The sequence below is a fragment of the Salvia hispanica genome, chromosome 3 (assembly GCF_023119035.1).
Source record: "Salvia hispanica cultivar TCC Black 2014 chromosome 3, UniMelb_Shisp_WGS_1.0, whole genome shotgun sequence".
In the NCBI taxonomy this organism is placed as follows: domain Eukaryota; kingdom Viridiplantae; phylum Streptophyta; class Magnoliopsida; order Lamiales; family Lamiaceae; genus Salvia; species Salvia hispanica.
The window spans coordinates 49476497-49492380 of record NC_062967.1 but is presented as its reverse complement, the minus strand read 5'-3'; the positions used below and the strand labels follow the sequence as shown (position 1 = coordinate 49492380).

The window sequence follows — 15884 nt, the reverse complement described above, 5'->3', positions numbered from 1 at the left end:
AAAAGGAAAATGGTCAATTATCAGAAAATAAAAATAAATAATATTTTCACATTTAAATGTAACTCTCGTCATTTGAAATAGTTTCACTATTTTTAAATGTAACAAATACAATATCCCCATTTTTGAGCGAGTTTTGTTTTGAAATTATTCAAATACATTTATTGGGTTTTTGGTTTCATTGGTTTCATCCATGAGGCAACCGGCCAAGTGCAAGCATTGGTTGAAATAATACTAATAAGATTGCTAAAACCCCCAAAAAAAAGATCAACTAATTCTTATAAGCAAAGGAAAAACAAAGCAAGGCAAGGCCTAAATAAAAGACCGACAATTCTTAAGCAACACCAAACTTGCGGACAAACACATATCTGATAAATCAAATAAAGTAAGTAGCAGGACACTAGAAAATGAACAATAAAGATCATGGTCCAACAATAGAAGTGAGTATTGTTTCCGCTGTCTTTCTTGAAGTCTTTGAGCCGTCCACTTCCTAACGTCACTCAAATTATCGAGCACTAATCTTGGCTAAAAGGAAGTTTGAACACCAACCTTTAGTCCAAGTATCAAGACGCCATATATATAATAATTGTTTCTTCTCCATTTTCCAATTATGGTTCGATTTGTACAATGGTTCATGATATGTATGACCCTTAGCACTTCAAGAATAAGAGGACAATTTTTTTACCAAGAAAATTCTTGAGGATTTCTAAGCTATTTGGATTCAAATGTCTTAAGTTTGTGTCCGAAGTATTTTTGTATGGGTCCCTTTACTCCTTTTGATGGCACCTGCGGGAATATTTCATTATAAGTTAGAACTTGGACCTTTTCAATTAAGTGCTACTACTAAATTGATAATGTCAACTTACTTAGCAAAGTAGCAAACGTATGCTCTAAATTTTGAAGGTCAACTTACGTAGCATTAGTAATAGGTCAACTTACGCAGTAACTAGCAAAAGTAATGCTCCAATTTGAAGGTCAACTTACGTAGCAACTTAACAAAATTAATGCTCCAAATTTTCAAGGTCAACTTACGTAGCAACTAGCAAAGTAATGCTCTAAATTTTGATGTTAAAGGTCTTCCAACTAAACTCATGGTCTATCAAACTTTATAATTAGCTGCGAATATCTAATACTCCCTCCGTCCAAGATAATATGGGACACTTTGACCCGGCACGAGTTTTAAGAAATCCAATGGAAAGTGAGTTGAAAAAGTTGATGGAATGTGGGTCATATTTTTAAAGTATTAATTTTATAATAAAATGTGAGTAGGAATGAGTTAGTGGAATATGGGGTCCACTACCAAAAATGGTAAAATTGAAGTGGGACAAATTATGTGGGACGACTCGAAATGAAATTCTGGGTCGAATTATCTGGGACGAAGGGAGTAGTATGAAGTATATAAATCTACAGTATTAGGATATACTACTATACTTCTTTTTGTCTTTTAAAAAATAAACACACTTTTTTATTTTGGTACGTTCTATAAAAATAGTGTTCTTTTATTTTTGGTAACTTTTTTTCTCTATTATTTTTGGTAACTTTTTTTCTCTAATAAGGTGGACCTTATTTTATATAACAAAACTCGAAGGCCATGTTTTTTTAATAGAAAACTAAAATTAGTGGAAAAATGATTTCTAACAACTTTACTTTCCTGCATTTAGAAAATTGCAAAGATTTTAAATTTTATATTTAATTTAAACAATATAAAAATCCTAAAATTGGGTAAAAGAATAGCTAAAATAAAAGCTAAGAATCAGATTCATGAAAAATTGTACTACTACTTTCTTTATTTTCATGATTTTGATTATTTTATCTGATTAAAAATTAAAACAAATACTGAAAAAAAAAGAAACTATTACAATTTTTTCAGATAAAATCTTGGCAAACAAACATGACCTAATCATTTTTCTCCCTTTTTTTTACTTTATATTATGTATTTTTTTTTTTTTTGATAAACTAAAATGCTCAAGCCAAAAAAGTGGCGAGCTAAAGAGTACAACAAGAAAGTCCAGCAACAACCAAAGCAAAAAAGCCAAACAAAACAAGAGCTAAGCACCACAAAAGGAAAAAAACTACCAAATAAAGAGGTCCCTGAAAACGCACTCCACGCAGGACACCCAAAAGAGAGGAAAGAGCAGCCTACAAGCAGAGAAAAGGCAAGGAAAACGAACCGTAACACATGCCCAAGACAAGCCAAAAAAGCAAGCAAGCACCTCTTTGCATCTCCCGCGGTCACAATGATTTGAAGTTTCATCCATGCAATCAGTCAAGAGACCTCTTTTTAGGGTAGTTCCAGCACCAGCCCTTTGCTCGGGTATCTTGGAGTCTTCCATCCTCTGATGTCACCAAAATTTTCCATTGCTTGCATCGGAGAAAATGGGAGATCCGGGCACCATCCTTTCACCCATATGCCCAAGCGCCAAAAAAGTCGTCTCTTTTCGAATTCCCAATTAGGCTTGAAAGCTTGAAAGATAATCTTATTTCGAATATCCCAAATGGACCATGTGATGACGTAGAATATGGAGATCCATAATTGCTTGTCAAAGTTTTTGAAAGGATTACCGAACCAAGAGATAAGACACATCCTTGTATGCTTGGGGAGGCAGAGAGACAGGTTCCACTGATTGCAACAAAAATACCAAAATCTACTGGATACCTTGCAACTAAAAAAGAGGTGATCAATGGTTTATGGTTCCTCCATGCATAGAGCACATCGATCATCCTCAATGCCGGCAAACTTTAATCTATGTAATCTTTCTTTTGTATTGAGTCTTCCTTGGAGAATGAACCACAAGTGAAGCTGAGCTTGTGGCGGGGCTCGATTCCTCCAAGGTAGTCGACCAAGGTATGATGGTGACCTATCCTTCTCCATCCGCTGGCCAACCTGCAAGACAAAGTTAGATACCGAGAAAATATTTGACTTATCCACTGACCACACCCTCACGTCCCTCGTGTTTGCTCTCAACGGAGACTAATTCACGACTACCAGGAGGTTACCAACTAAGTCTTCTTCCCATGCGAAAAGTTTCCTTCTCCATTTGAATATCCATCTCCAGCCTTCTCCTTCCCACTCCCCCATGTTCTCAATGAGACTTTCTTTTTGAATTGATAGCATGAACAATCTAGGGTAACGGTTTTTTAGACTTTCGGTCCCTACCCAATGGTCGAGCCAGAAGCTTGTACACTTTCCATTGCCAACTTTCACTAGAATCTCATTGTTAGCAATATGCTGCACTACGTCGTTAAAGTTACTGAAATCAGTGACCTGGCCCCAAATACTTGTTAAGCTCTTCTTATCCATCTTCTGGAAGTCCCCGATGTATTCAATATCGTGGTTGGATTTTACAATTTCCTTCCACAATGGCTTGTCTTCGTCGGCAAACCTCCACCACCACTTGAACAAGGCTGAATTTCTAGTAGTGATATCACCCACACCCAAACCTCCATGCTTGATCGGTTTTTGAATGGTTTCCCAAGCTATGAGACTCCCTCCCTTGTCACCGTCTCTTTTTCCCCAAAAAAACCGTCTTTGTATCTGAGCAGTACGCCTCGCCACATTTTTTGGTATACGGAAGATGCTAAGATAGTACATTGGGAGGCTATTGAGGACTGCTTTGATGAGAACTAATCTTCCTGCTCTTGAAAGATTCCTTGCCTTCCACATTGCGAGTCTCTTTTCAATTTTATCGATAATCGGCTTCCAAGTGCAAGATTTCCGAGGGTTTGCACCGAGGGGAATGCCAAGGTAGGTAAACGGCAACTTTTCCAGGCCACACCCCAAATATTCATTTGCTTCTACCGCCCATTTCTCATCACAATTCAACGGGACGTCATTCTAAAAATCTCTATTTTTATAAGAATGAGAGGGAGTATCACTTTAGCAAAAAAAAATACTCCCCCTATCATAAAAATATGAGCGAATGATATGACACGAGAATTAAGATAAAATTGATAAAGTAAAAGAGATGAGGAAAATGATAGTTAAAGTAGTACTTTAGCGGATAGTATGACTAGCATTACTATTAGTGTTTTTATGATGATAACAAATGGTCAATAACTTGATATATATGAGTAATATATTGAGACAACATTCTACAAATTGAATATCCATATTTTTATGATACAGACGAAAATAAAAAGTGCATATAATTATGGAATGGAGGGAATACAAATGAAACTAAGCTTGAGAAGTGAATCTCAAATTTATAATTATGATGTTGGGTCCATCACGTTAAATTATTACTCTATTTTTTTATATTATTAATTTGTGGTCCTTAGCCTTAGGGCCATCCGTTCTTTTATATCCACCCGATCATATTATTTTAAGGATCCCTAACTCCTTTCCAATTACTATTAATTAATCATGAATTGACTTTATATGATATCTATAAAATTTAGTAGGGATCTCAATTATTAATTTATCATCATTCGGATATAATCAATTAAGCTTCATTGCGAATTAATCAAAATGAACTAATCGTGTTAGAAATTACCCAACTCTAATCCTAGCTAAATATTTGAATTTAACCTTAAAGCTAGTGATGCAAATGGACTTATGCAATTTTATTCTTAATTATCCTATATTTATAATAAATGGGTAACATATAAAAAAGGTAAAGATATGAATAAACATATAGGGGTATCGATCAGGCCAAATCATTGAAATTTAGTTCAATTTATTTGGATCATGGGCTAATTGGACTGAAAATTTATTAGATTATATACTCATCCATATATATATTACCTCTTTTAATTTACTTTGCTATTTTGATATTAAGATTATAGGTTGTACTTACTTACATCCCTAAATTTAGATACTTTGCTATTTTGATATAAAAATTATAGGTAGTACTTACTTACATCCCTAAATTTAGATTCTAGAATGAATATATAAATATTTTAGCAACAATCACAAGTCCAAAATTTTCAACAAGTCGGCGTCTAACTTCCACCTAGGCGAAGAGACCAAGTCAAGTGACCTAATTAATTATAATTTTCTGAGAGTGATAGTGAACCGTGTACAAAAACTAAACTTATTTAATGAAATTAGCATCCGATTTCGGTAGGTTGGAATTCGCAAATTAAATTTGACAACTAATTAATATTAATTATTAATTTGTTGTAGCTAAAATAGTCAATTTCATATCAATAAATTCACAAGGGGATGCTATAATTTTGTCAACCGCTTTCTTTGAAATCGTAATGTGCGTTCAACTCGAACTGGATTTATACGTATTAAATCAATCGTTTTAGATATAGTTGTGACATTTAATAAATTAGACATGACGATGATGCATGTGAATATAGGAGTTATGACAATGCATTGTATACAGTAGTGAGTATATATTTTACTTTAAGAATGTATCATCGAATTGCATCGGATAATATTATATATTCATAACTCAAAATTTTTGTTCCATCTCACTAGAATAGACCACAAGCATCAAGCACAAATATTAAGGAATGACTAGTTTATAAAAAAACTACAACTAAAAGAAAGAATGTTTACCTTTTGATCAAAGTTTCTTTGCCAAAAAAGTGGGAGAGAGAATTAATAAAATAGTAGGAGCACTCTCTGTGTCCCATAAAAATATTTTATTTTTATTTTTAGTTTGTCTTATTAAAGATGTCACATTTCTATTTTTAGAAAAAATTCTCTCTCACAATAATATAAATATTATTTTTTCTCTTTTCACCTAACACACAAAACAAAAACATCCTAAAATCTCGTGTCGTCCCACAAGTAGTGTTAGTGGATAATGAAATCTACATTATTAAATTGATATAAATTTCCAAAAATGGAATGCACATATTTTTGTGGGACAAACGAAAATAGAAAAGTGCATACATTTTTATGGGACGAAGGACGTATAATTTATGTGTCGCCACTGATTGCACTGTAACTTTTGCGGTTCATTCCCATTGGAGGTATTCAACGAGGATCACTTAGTTATAATTAGGGGAGAAAATCCATTTTTCGGTTTGATTTTTTTCCATACTGCACCTAAAATAAAATTCTTTTGAAAATTAAACTCGAACATAATCGAACTAGACCAAATTATATACTCCCTCCGTCTCATAGAAATAGTCCATTTGGAGTTGACATGGATTTTAATGCGTAATTGGTAGAATAAAAGATAAAAGAAAAAATAGTTGAAATCGGGGTTGTGTGGCCCATAAATAATAAAGTACTCCCTCTGTCCCAAGTTACTTGAGTCGTATTCCATTTTGGAATGTCCCAAGTTACTTGGATCATTTCTTTTTTTGGATAAAAACAAAACATCTAATCCCACTTACTTTATTATTTCTTTTACTTTACTCTCTCCTCTACCTTATTTTATTTTTATTTAACTCACTAAACTAAACTTTCTTAAATCTTGTGCCGAAAAGAAACGCTGAAGTAATTTGGGACGGAGAGAGTAAAAGATAAGGATGAAATGATTGTCATAAATGGACATGGACTATTTGTATGAGACGGACGAAAAAGAAAATATGACATATTTCTGTGAAACGGAGAAAGTATATAAAGATACTGTGCTACTGCATATAATTATGTTAAAGTTATACTCATTCCGTTCATAAAAATAGTAAAAAAATTAATTTGGTCCATCTATCAATATTAATTTTATACTACTATGCAATATATTTTTCTTTCACATTTAATCTGGTTTCCGTCTTTGGGAAAAATAATGGTAAAATCATTGCATAAATGATTGAACGACACGTGGATGCGAGTTGGACACAGTGAATGGGAAAGCATTGGGCCGACATTTTACTAGAAGACAAAATATACCTTTTTCAAGGTCAACACTTAATTAATGCATAATTAATTTTCATACAGTTCTGAATAAATTGTTTTCCTCATTACCATTTATATACATGTTCTTCTCATAGTGTTATCTTACATTTTGAGAATGGACGTAATCTTTTTTACCTTCTCTCTTTAATTATATTTTTCATTAAAAAAATCAGTAATGCTCTTTTAAAGTTTTATATCAATGGATTTTCATTAACTTTTGAGTAGGTTATCACAAAAAGATTTCCGGCAATCCTTTTAATTCATAGCTAATTTTTTTATTTTAATTTGTTAGTATTACTTTTCCAACCGAAAATAACAGACACTTACAAGCATATAATGCAACTTACAATGATTTGGATCTTTCTATAATGAATTTGTAAGAAAACAAAGTTAAATCTTACTATGCCAATCTCTCGTTTGAGGCGAAGAAGTCATTATTTTAAATTATAAGTTAAATAGCCGATCTACTGATTTGGTTCAACATGATATATGGCCAATATTAAGCACACGACAATTAAATAACGAATAACCTGATAATTTAAATAATATCCTGGAGGATAGATATAGTGTTATTGAACCAATAATGAAAATTTGTGGTAATTCTTCCTCTACTTCAAGAGACACGTGGCATAGGAGAGAAATTTGGTATTGACTTTAGGTGGCCATCACATTATTGCCCACCCATGTCATTACTTTATTCAAGCTTTAGGAAATTAATGAGAACATCACGACTCACGAGCGTAATTTTCAAAAAAGGACATTAATCATAATTTTCTTCTTTCTTTAAACCTTCTTCACCTTTACACCTTCAATGCAACATTTATTGGACTCCAAAAAGTGGTATTCCGACTTTGATTTTCATGAATTGTTTCATATTGGTAGTTGATTGTTAAATATACATCTCATTGTAAACCAAAGGGTAAATTGAGATATTAGCAATACGTTTCAAACTTGTAGCCATTAATTAGTATATACCCTCTTTGTTTCATAAAAATATCCTCTGAAAATCACATAAATTTTAATGAGTAATTGGTAAAATATGATTTATAAAGCAAAAAAAATAGTTGAAATAGTGTTAGTGCATGAATAGTAAGACTCACATTATTAATAGTGTAATGTGCGGTGAAAAACTTTCCAAAAAAAGTCAAATAATTTTGAGGGACGAACCACAATTGCAAAATTAGACTATTTTTGTGGAGAGTGAGTAGTAGTACTATAATTTCAGTTGAAATTACTATATGATAAATAAGAAGGTCTAATAAGTAAAGTAAAAAGCAATTACCACATTAGATTTAACAAATTAGATTGCTTGTAACTAATTATTGAAATAATAATAATGAGATTATCATTTTCGAGAATCTCTCACATTCGATTCGGAGATCCTCATACCAAGAGTTTGAAAGTAGACATGAATACAAAATACTTCAGAAGTTTGTCATAAAAGTGCAAGAGTGTTCATGATTTTTTTTTCATATAAAAGTATGTCGACATGTGAGGGTTTTTGTCCTTCACCATAAAAGTGGATAGATTTACATGCACCTTATTAAAAAAGTATCATTACGAATTAACACTATATTCTACGAGTCATTTGTCGTGCAGTGTCTTCATTGTCATTGATATGTAAATTCATTGGGATGTCTCTACTAAGTTGAGTAGTCATTTCTCTTTTTAACAAAAAAATAAAACATTCAATCACTATTACTTTATTCCACCATGTACTTTACTCTCTCTTTATTTTTCTTACTTTATTCATCTGTCATACTTTTCAATACAAATTCTTAATCTACGTGCCCAAAAGTTTTGTCTCAACTTAGCTGGGACGGAGGGTGTACGGTATAACAAAAATTTTCGATTCATGTAATGTAAGTAAGTAAGAAATGTTAAGATCCCTATAAAATAATTTGTTATTTTTCCACAAAACTTACTCTTTCTCTTCAATTCGTTAATTTAAGACATTGGAATTGACTAGGTTGATAGGAATTTAAGTTGTATATGACCTATCTCATTCCACTATTTTCCAAGCTAACGTGTAAAAATTTGGAATTTAGGTGTCACACATCACATTGATAAATCATTAAAATTGGATTCTCATGAAATATGACTTTTACATTTTATAAGTTTAAATGGTGCTATAATCAGTAGAGTTTTTATGTATCAGAATTCATAATGTGCCACCACATTTAGTAATGATATTATCATGTGACACCTAATCATATTAATTTTCACTCGGTGCATTATGTAACCGACCTTTTACACATTAACCACGTTTTAAGTTTCAATAGTGTTAGAAAATACGTAGGATTACCACAGGCTGCTTGTCTCACTAAATTGTGATAGTTGGAGTTTCGTGAAGCAAGTTCATTCTCCATTTTAGCTTTATTATTTAGGGTGAAAATGAGATTAATTTGCTTAATTATATACATTATATATATAGTCAATTATTTCATTTTATTTAAGAAATACTAACAAAACATGTATCTGCGAAAAAAAAAAAAAAACATTTTATGTCGTATCATTATCAAGATTTGTGTTTATGTCGAACTGCACATAAATTTAAAGGATCCGAGTCAATATTCGTACCATATAATGACTAGAACTTCAAATTCTAGATAGCGTAACTTTAGATTAAGAATCATTGAATCAATACATACTCCTTCTGTCCTATTAGAAATGCAACGTTTTCCTTTTCGGCCTGCTCCATTAAAAATGAAACGTTTCTGAAAATGGAAACAATATTCTCTCTACTTTTTCTTCCTCTTACTTTACTCTCTTTTTATTAACTCACAAAACAACATTATATAAAATTTCGTGCCGAAAAGCAAATGTTGCATATTTAATGGGACGGAGGGAGTATAAGATAAGTGGTGTTTGACCTATTCATACTGCAGATTATAATTAGGTGATTAAATGAAAGAAATGGTGTTTGACCTACTAAGATTTAAGGAATCAAAATTCTCCTGCCCAAAGAGTGAAAGTGTACTAAAACCGTGGCAGTGCCAGATTGTAAAGAGGGCCCACTCTTTAAGTGGATTTCCTCAGTTGTACGGACCCAATATGGGATCCACACGTTATCTAAACTCCAAAATCCAAATCTAAACAAGATTACCCTCAATTTTCTAATTTCTCAATCTCAGATTTTTTTTTACTTTATTTAATACTCCCTCCGTAAAAATAGAGATTTTGGAATCCGCATTAGTTTTAATGCGAAATGGGTAAGATATGAGAGATGTAGAAATTAAAAGTAATCGAAGTATTGTTAGTAGAGAATGAGGTCCACTTTATATGAGAGAAAAGACTTGCCAAAAATAGAAATTGACTATTTTTGTGGGAAATACTAAAATAGAAAAAGAAGACTATTTTTATGAGATGGGGGAAGTAATAATGAATTTGAAATAACTCGTTCTCGCAATAAAATATACTCCCTATATCCGCAATTTAAAGTCTCATTTTGCTATTTGAGATGTCCACGATTTAAAGTCTCATTTACTTTTTTCTATTTTAAGTAAGTGGGTCCACTATTCACTAAACCGTAACACTCACATTCTAATATAAAATCAATATATAAAAGTGAAGCCTACAATTCACTAACTCATTTTTCTATTGTGTTCACAAAGTCAAATAATTTCTTAAAACTCTTGCTTAGTCAAAATGGGACTACAAACGACGGATGGAGAGAGTGATCTTCAGCAATAATGTTAAGATCAAATAGTAGTACTCCCGCCGGTCCTCATTAGAAGTCCTACTTTTTACCAGCATGGCTTTTAAGAAATTGTTTGACTTTATTAATGAAAATGAGAAAAAGTGAGTAAATTGTGGTACTATTGATTTTATAATAAAATGTAAGTGGGGAGTGAAATATGAGGTCCATTTTCTTCAAAATAGTAAAAGTGAAATGAGACTTCTGTGACCAATGAGAATACTAAATTTGGTCAAAATGCCACTTAGAAGGATGAAACAGCTAATCAGATTGCTCCATACTCAAAGACAGGAGCAAACACTCAGATTGCTCCATACTCAAAGACAGGAGCAAACATGCAAAAAATCGGTACAGTAAGGGCCGTGTATTCAAAATTTTATTAACTTTATATTTTATTATTTTAATAGGAACTTTTTTGCACATTAATTCAAATACTAATAGAACCATATTATAAAATTAGAAATTTTGAATTTTTTAGTTTGGGATTGGCTTAAGCCGATGCTTGAGTAAATGTGTGTCCGCCATTGTTCAAATATGGAGATTGAACCTTTGACCACTTAATTAATGATGAACAATTCGAATCTCTAACCACTTTGATTAAAGATGAACGATTCGACCACACCCTTCTATCAATTTGATTTTAATTATGACGACTAGTTATCGGCCCCATTAGACGTTTTACTAATAACTATTGATTATTAATTAGGGATACACTATTGATAAATTCTTTTGGAGTTCTTTATTACTAGTACTTACATTCTAACTTAACAAGACAGGACCAATTCCTCTAGAAGCATACAAATATACTTTATTAGTAAATTTTATTAATTTCTTGTACAAAATAGCAACATTTGAGTGGCAAATCATTTTCAGACGATATAAATATGCAAAAAGTTGAATAATAAATGTGAACTGCTTAATTCTACAACCGGAAACAGTAAAGACCCATTCCTCTATAAATACACAACTCTTATCCTAACCAAAATCTAACACCTAAAATCAACCCAACTTTTTATGTTTCCATTCCTCCTCAAAGAGCCTCCCTTCTTTCATATTCTCCACTTTTAATTTCCTTTCCTCCTAATTTTCGATTTCTGCGGAAAAAGGGAAAAGTTTTTGAGTTCCCATTTCCCTCCCCTGTTTTCTGTTCTTGAAATCTAAAAAAAATGAACATAACCAATCAAAACCCTCCATTTTTCACTGAAAACCATGATTCCAACATCGGATCATACCTCTCGCAGCTCATTCTAAGCAGTAATTCAAACACCATTGATTCAATATTCTCAAAGTGTTACGAAGCGGGCCCTGTTTTGGGGCCGGTGGGATCGTCCGTGTACCTCCAGCAGAGGGATTTGATGATCAACCAATTTTCCCGCGAGAGCGCCGCGATTTCGAGAATCGGGGCGAGAAGCGGGAAGCTGTACAGAGGGGTGCGGCAGCGACAATGGGGGAAGTGGGTGGCGGAGATACGGCTGCCGCAGAACAGGATGCGCGTGTGGCTCGGCACCTACGACTCGCCCGAGGCCGCCGCCTACGCCTACGACCGGGCGGCCTACAAGCTGCGGGCCGAGTACGCCCGCCTCAACTTCCCCAACCTCCGCGACCCGGCCCGCCTCGGCCTCGGGGACGCCCCGCGCCTCGAGGCGCTGGGGAGAGCCGTCGACGCCAAAATCGAGGCCGTGTGGCGGAAGGTCAAGAGAGAGAAAAAGGCCCGCCGGGATGCCGGGAAATTGGCGGGAAAGAGTGGCGGAGATTGTGGTGGGAAGAAAAGTGAGTCTTCGGGAGCGACGGAAGAGGGCTGTGGGGCTAGTGCTGTTGGCGAGGGGTCGTCGGGGTCTGTGGCCGTGTCGTACGAGTGGTGCTCGGGGGCAGAGGAGGTCGCGGTGTCGGAGATGGAGGGATGCTTGCTTGCTAGGGTGCCGTCGTTTGACCCGGAGTTAATATGGGAAGTTCTTGCAAATTAGTCACAATATGAATCTCCATCAATCCATCGATTGAGGATCAAAAACAAAATACTAGTAGTAGTAATTAGGAATGTTGTTAATAGTTATGTATTCAAGAAATTTGGATGAGAAGCTTTATCCATCTGGTTTTTATACAAGGATGGAGCATTATATATGCTTCTGATATGAAATTGTATGACGTTTAACTTGGTTGCTATTATGTGTTACAAAATCTTGACTGAGAATTATTGTTGCAAGCTATGAATGTGATATAGTGTATTTTGTATTAACAAAAGAAAGAAGCGGAAATTGAGGGATGCAATTTATTGGATTCACATGTTTGTATGCAATAATGACACTTGGAATCTTGGTATGTTTGGATTTAACAAGTGACGTGGAAAATATGATGACACAATGAAATGGAATGTGATGGACCCCATTAATGTTGTTAATATACGTTGATTGATAACTTGAGTTTATCAAACAATTGAATTTTTTTAATAATTATATTAATCAACATAACCAAAAGTTGTCACGCACCTCTATTTATGTGGTAGATTAAATTACCGTTTACGATTTAATCTAGTTTCGTGCCCGTGGAACATACCGTGATACAACTACCGAATTGAGTTAGATATTTTTCTTATCTTGTGACTGGAAAGAGGAGGATGTGTGCTGCTTGTGAGTGGTGTGTGTGCATGTTTGTGCAAATTTGCATGGAAAATAATGTTCAAAATATTGTCCTCCACGACTCATACCTCTCTCCATATCTAAATCAGATACGTAACCGTGCTCTCATAATTTCTCATATTTCATGCTTATGATGCGGTTCTTTTCGACACGCTATTTAAGAAAAATTGTGTTAAATAAAGGAAGAATAAAGTACGAAATGAAAAAGGTAGAGAGATGATGAAATAATAAATTAAGGAAAAGTAAAGTAAGTGAATAAAATGTATTGACTTTTATTAAAAAGAGAAATAACTCCATTACTATGGAATGAAGAGAGTACTAGTATTACATATATAGGAGTAGTAATTTTATTTTTTATATTTTTTTGGTTTGACCCCAGGTGTACCGAACCCGCCTTTGACAGAATCCGACTAATCCTGCTCGACCGGGTTTGCTATTTAAAGCCGAAAGTCTCCCAGTGGGTGACTGGTTTGAACCCGTGACCTCAAGGTCACCACAACTGCGCGTTGCCAACTACGACGCTACACCCCATTGGTAGTAGTAATTTTATTATTCACTTTCTTATTATTTTTAATTTTATACTCCTTTGGTCCAATCTCAAGTATTAAAAAAAATTCCACGCAAGATTTAATAAGATGATATTTATTGAGTTAAGTGAAAAGAGAATAAAGTACAAAATAAAAGTATTATTTTTTGCTAAAAATATTGGTCACTTATAATTGGATTATAGGACAACAAAAAATGAATATCAATAACTTGTAATGGAACCAAGAAAGTATATATTTTTTAATTTTCCATATACGCAAATTAAAATAACAACTAAAAATGATTTAGTAAAATATCAAAAATACGTAGTAACTTGTCCAAATTTATACTACTATTAATTAAATAATCAAAATTATACAATTCAAATTTCCAAAAGTTACATAGATTATAAAAAAAAATACCCCCTCCGTCCCTGAGTCGTATTCTTTTTTGGTTTTTCCTATCGTGGGTGGGTCTTTTTCTTTTCTAAACACATTTGGAGTACTTTATTCTCTCTTTACTTATCCATGTACCATTTTTCTTTTCATATTTTATTCTTTCTTTACTTAACTTACTGAACACTTTTCTTTTTTTAAATCAAGTGCTGAAAGGAAACGCCTCAACAATCTGAGTACAATTTAATTTTCAATTTTTTTATATAAAAAATTTAATTGAGTTTATTTTTTAAATTCCTTGTGGTCGGGCGTTGAGCACCACAACAAACACGTACCACGTCTGGTGTTGGACTGCACCCCAACCCCCAGTCTCACACCCCTCCAGCTGCTCCAGACGGCACCCAAATTATTTCTTGTAACGATGCTTTATGTTTTACTGACTTCGGTTTAGAACTTTAATTTTTAGTAATAGAAACATCCAGCCAATGTTAAACAAAATAGAAAGAAAAAAAAAGGTTTGGGCCAAATCGGCCTGTAAAGAACAGGGCCGAGGTCCATGGTCAGGGTGGGCCGGTTCAGGCATCTCCCTTCATCGTGATAAATGCAGTTTGGTGAAGTTGGTAAATGGAGTAACAAAATTTTATTAATGCAGTTCAAAAAAATATTAAATGATTAAAGAAATGGAATTAATGTATATTTTCCAGATAGTGCCACATGCCTCTAAAACGATTGACAATGAAATCTGCCAACTTGTATCAACAATACTATTATCCATTCCAACTCAAATAGATGCAGATCTATTATTTGGATTTTTTTATTAAAAAATTCATTACTTTGATCTTTATACAATCTGAAATGATCGAATTCGTTTCAACACTTGTCTATGGAAATAATTTATAGATATCGAAATAGTTTGATGGTAAATTGATGGACTTTGGTGTAACATTACTACTAAGAATTTAGATTCCATCAACTGCACAAATTCTTCTCCCTCATTTACCTGTTGATTATATGCATACAGTTATTTCGGTTAATTATGATTAACTAATAGCTAGTACATCTTTGATTACATTTGTTCGCTAAAAAATAAAAAGACAAAACATCAACTTAATTTCATTATCTAGAGAAGCAGGACTAACAATGGTTCCCCATTTACCTCCATGATGACTCGAATCCCTGACCTATTGGTTAGAGAAGAAGCGTCTTATCAACTGAGTTGTGCTTCATTGTCTTTAGAGAGATTGAGGTTGAGGCAAAATGGAATGCTCCTTTGACGGTGGAGAGCTTGGACATGATGATGGTGCTGCATCGGCTCATGTTCGGAGGCCGAGCCCCAAACTAGGCCGCTCAAGTATCCGAAGATCAGTGGATCTATCAGCTCTGGAGGTTGCTTCCACCGTCTTGTAGTGCAACCAATTGATATTTTTATTATCATTTTTAAAATAAAATAAAAAAATATTAAACTCCAACTGAAATAAATATAAAATTTAATGTTTATTTTTTAAAATGAATAAAACATTAGCAACCAATTTGATAGTCGTAGTAATCATAAAATTAACCCCAAACTACATATGCGGAGCTTTTCGTGGAAACATCTGAATTTATTTAATGGTAAAACTTGACATTCCAGTTTAAAAATTGACTGTCCAATTCTTTCCCCAGTTAGTATTATCCACTAAAATTTACCTACTTCAATGTTAAGAATCCCAACTCGATAACAATTAATTATCATAATATGCTCACAATCACAATTAACTACCCAGCTAATCTGTGGAATAAAAACTTTGATCTTGCAATTACGACTAATTCATGATATATCTAATGAGTCGTGTTGATAT

General features: G+C 33.6%; 1 protein-coding gene across 1 annotated transcript; it reads left to right on the top strand.

Moving 5' to 3' along the window:
* The first annotated feature begins 11496 nt into the window (after window positions 1–11496).
* Window positions 11497–12697, top strand: LOC125216731 (ethylene-responsive transcription factor ERF061-like). The gene is made up of 2 exons (XM_048118496.1): window positions 11497–12477; window positions 12516–12697. The coding sequence occupies exon 1, from the start codon at window positions 11660–11662 to the stop codon at window positions 12455–12457; it is 798 nt and encodes a 265-aa protein (XP_047974453.1). The 5' UTR covers window positions 11497–11659; the 3' UTR covers window positions 12458–12477; window positions 12516–12697.
* The last annotated feature ends 3187 nt before the right edge of the window (window positions 12698–15884 follow it).

Coding starts and splice junctions, on each gene's coding strand:
- LOC125216731 (XM_048118496.1), top strand. CDS start 11,660: ATGAACATAACCAATCAAAACCCTCCATTTTTCACTGAAAACCATGAT.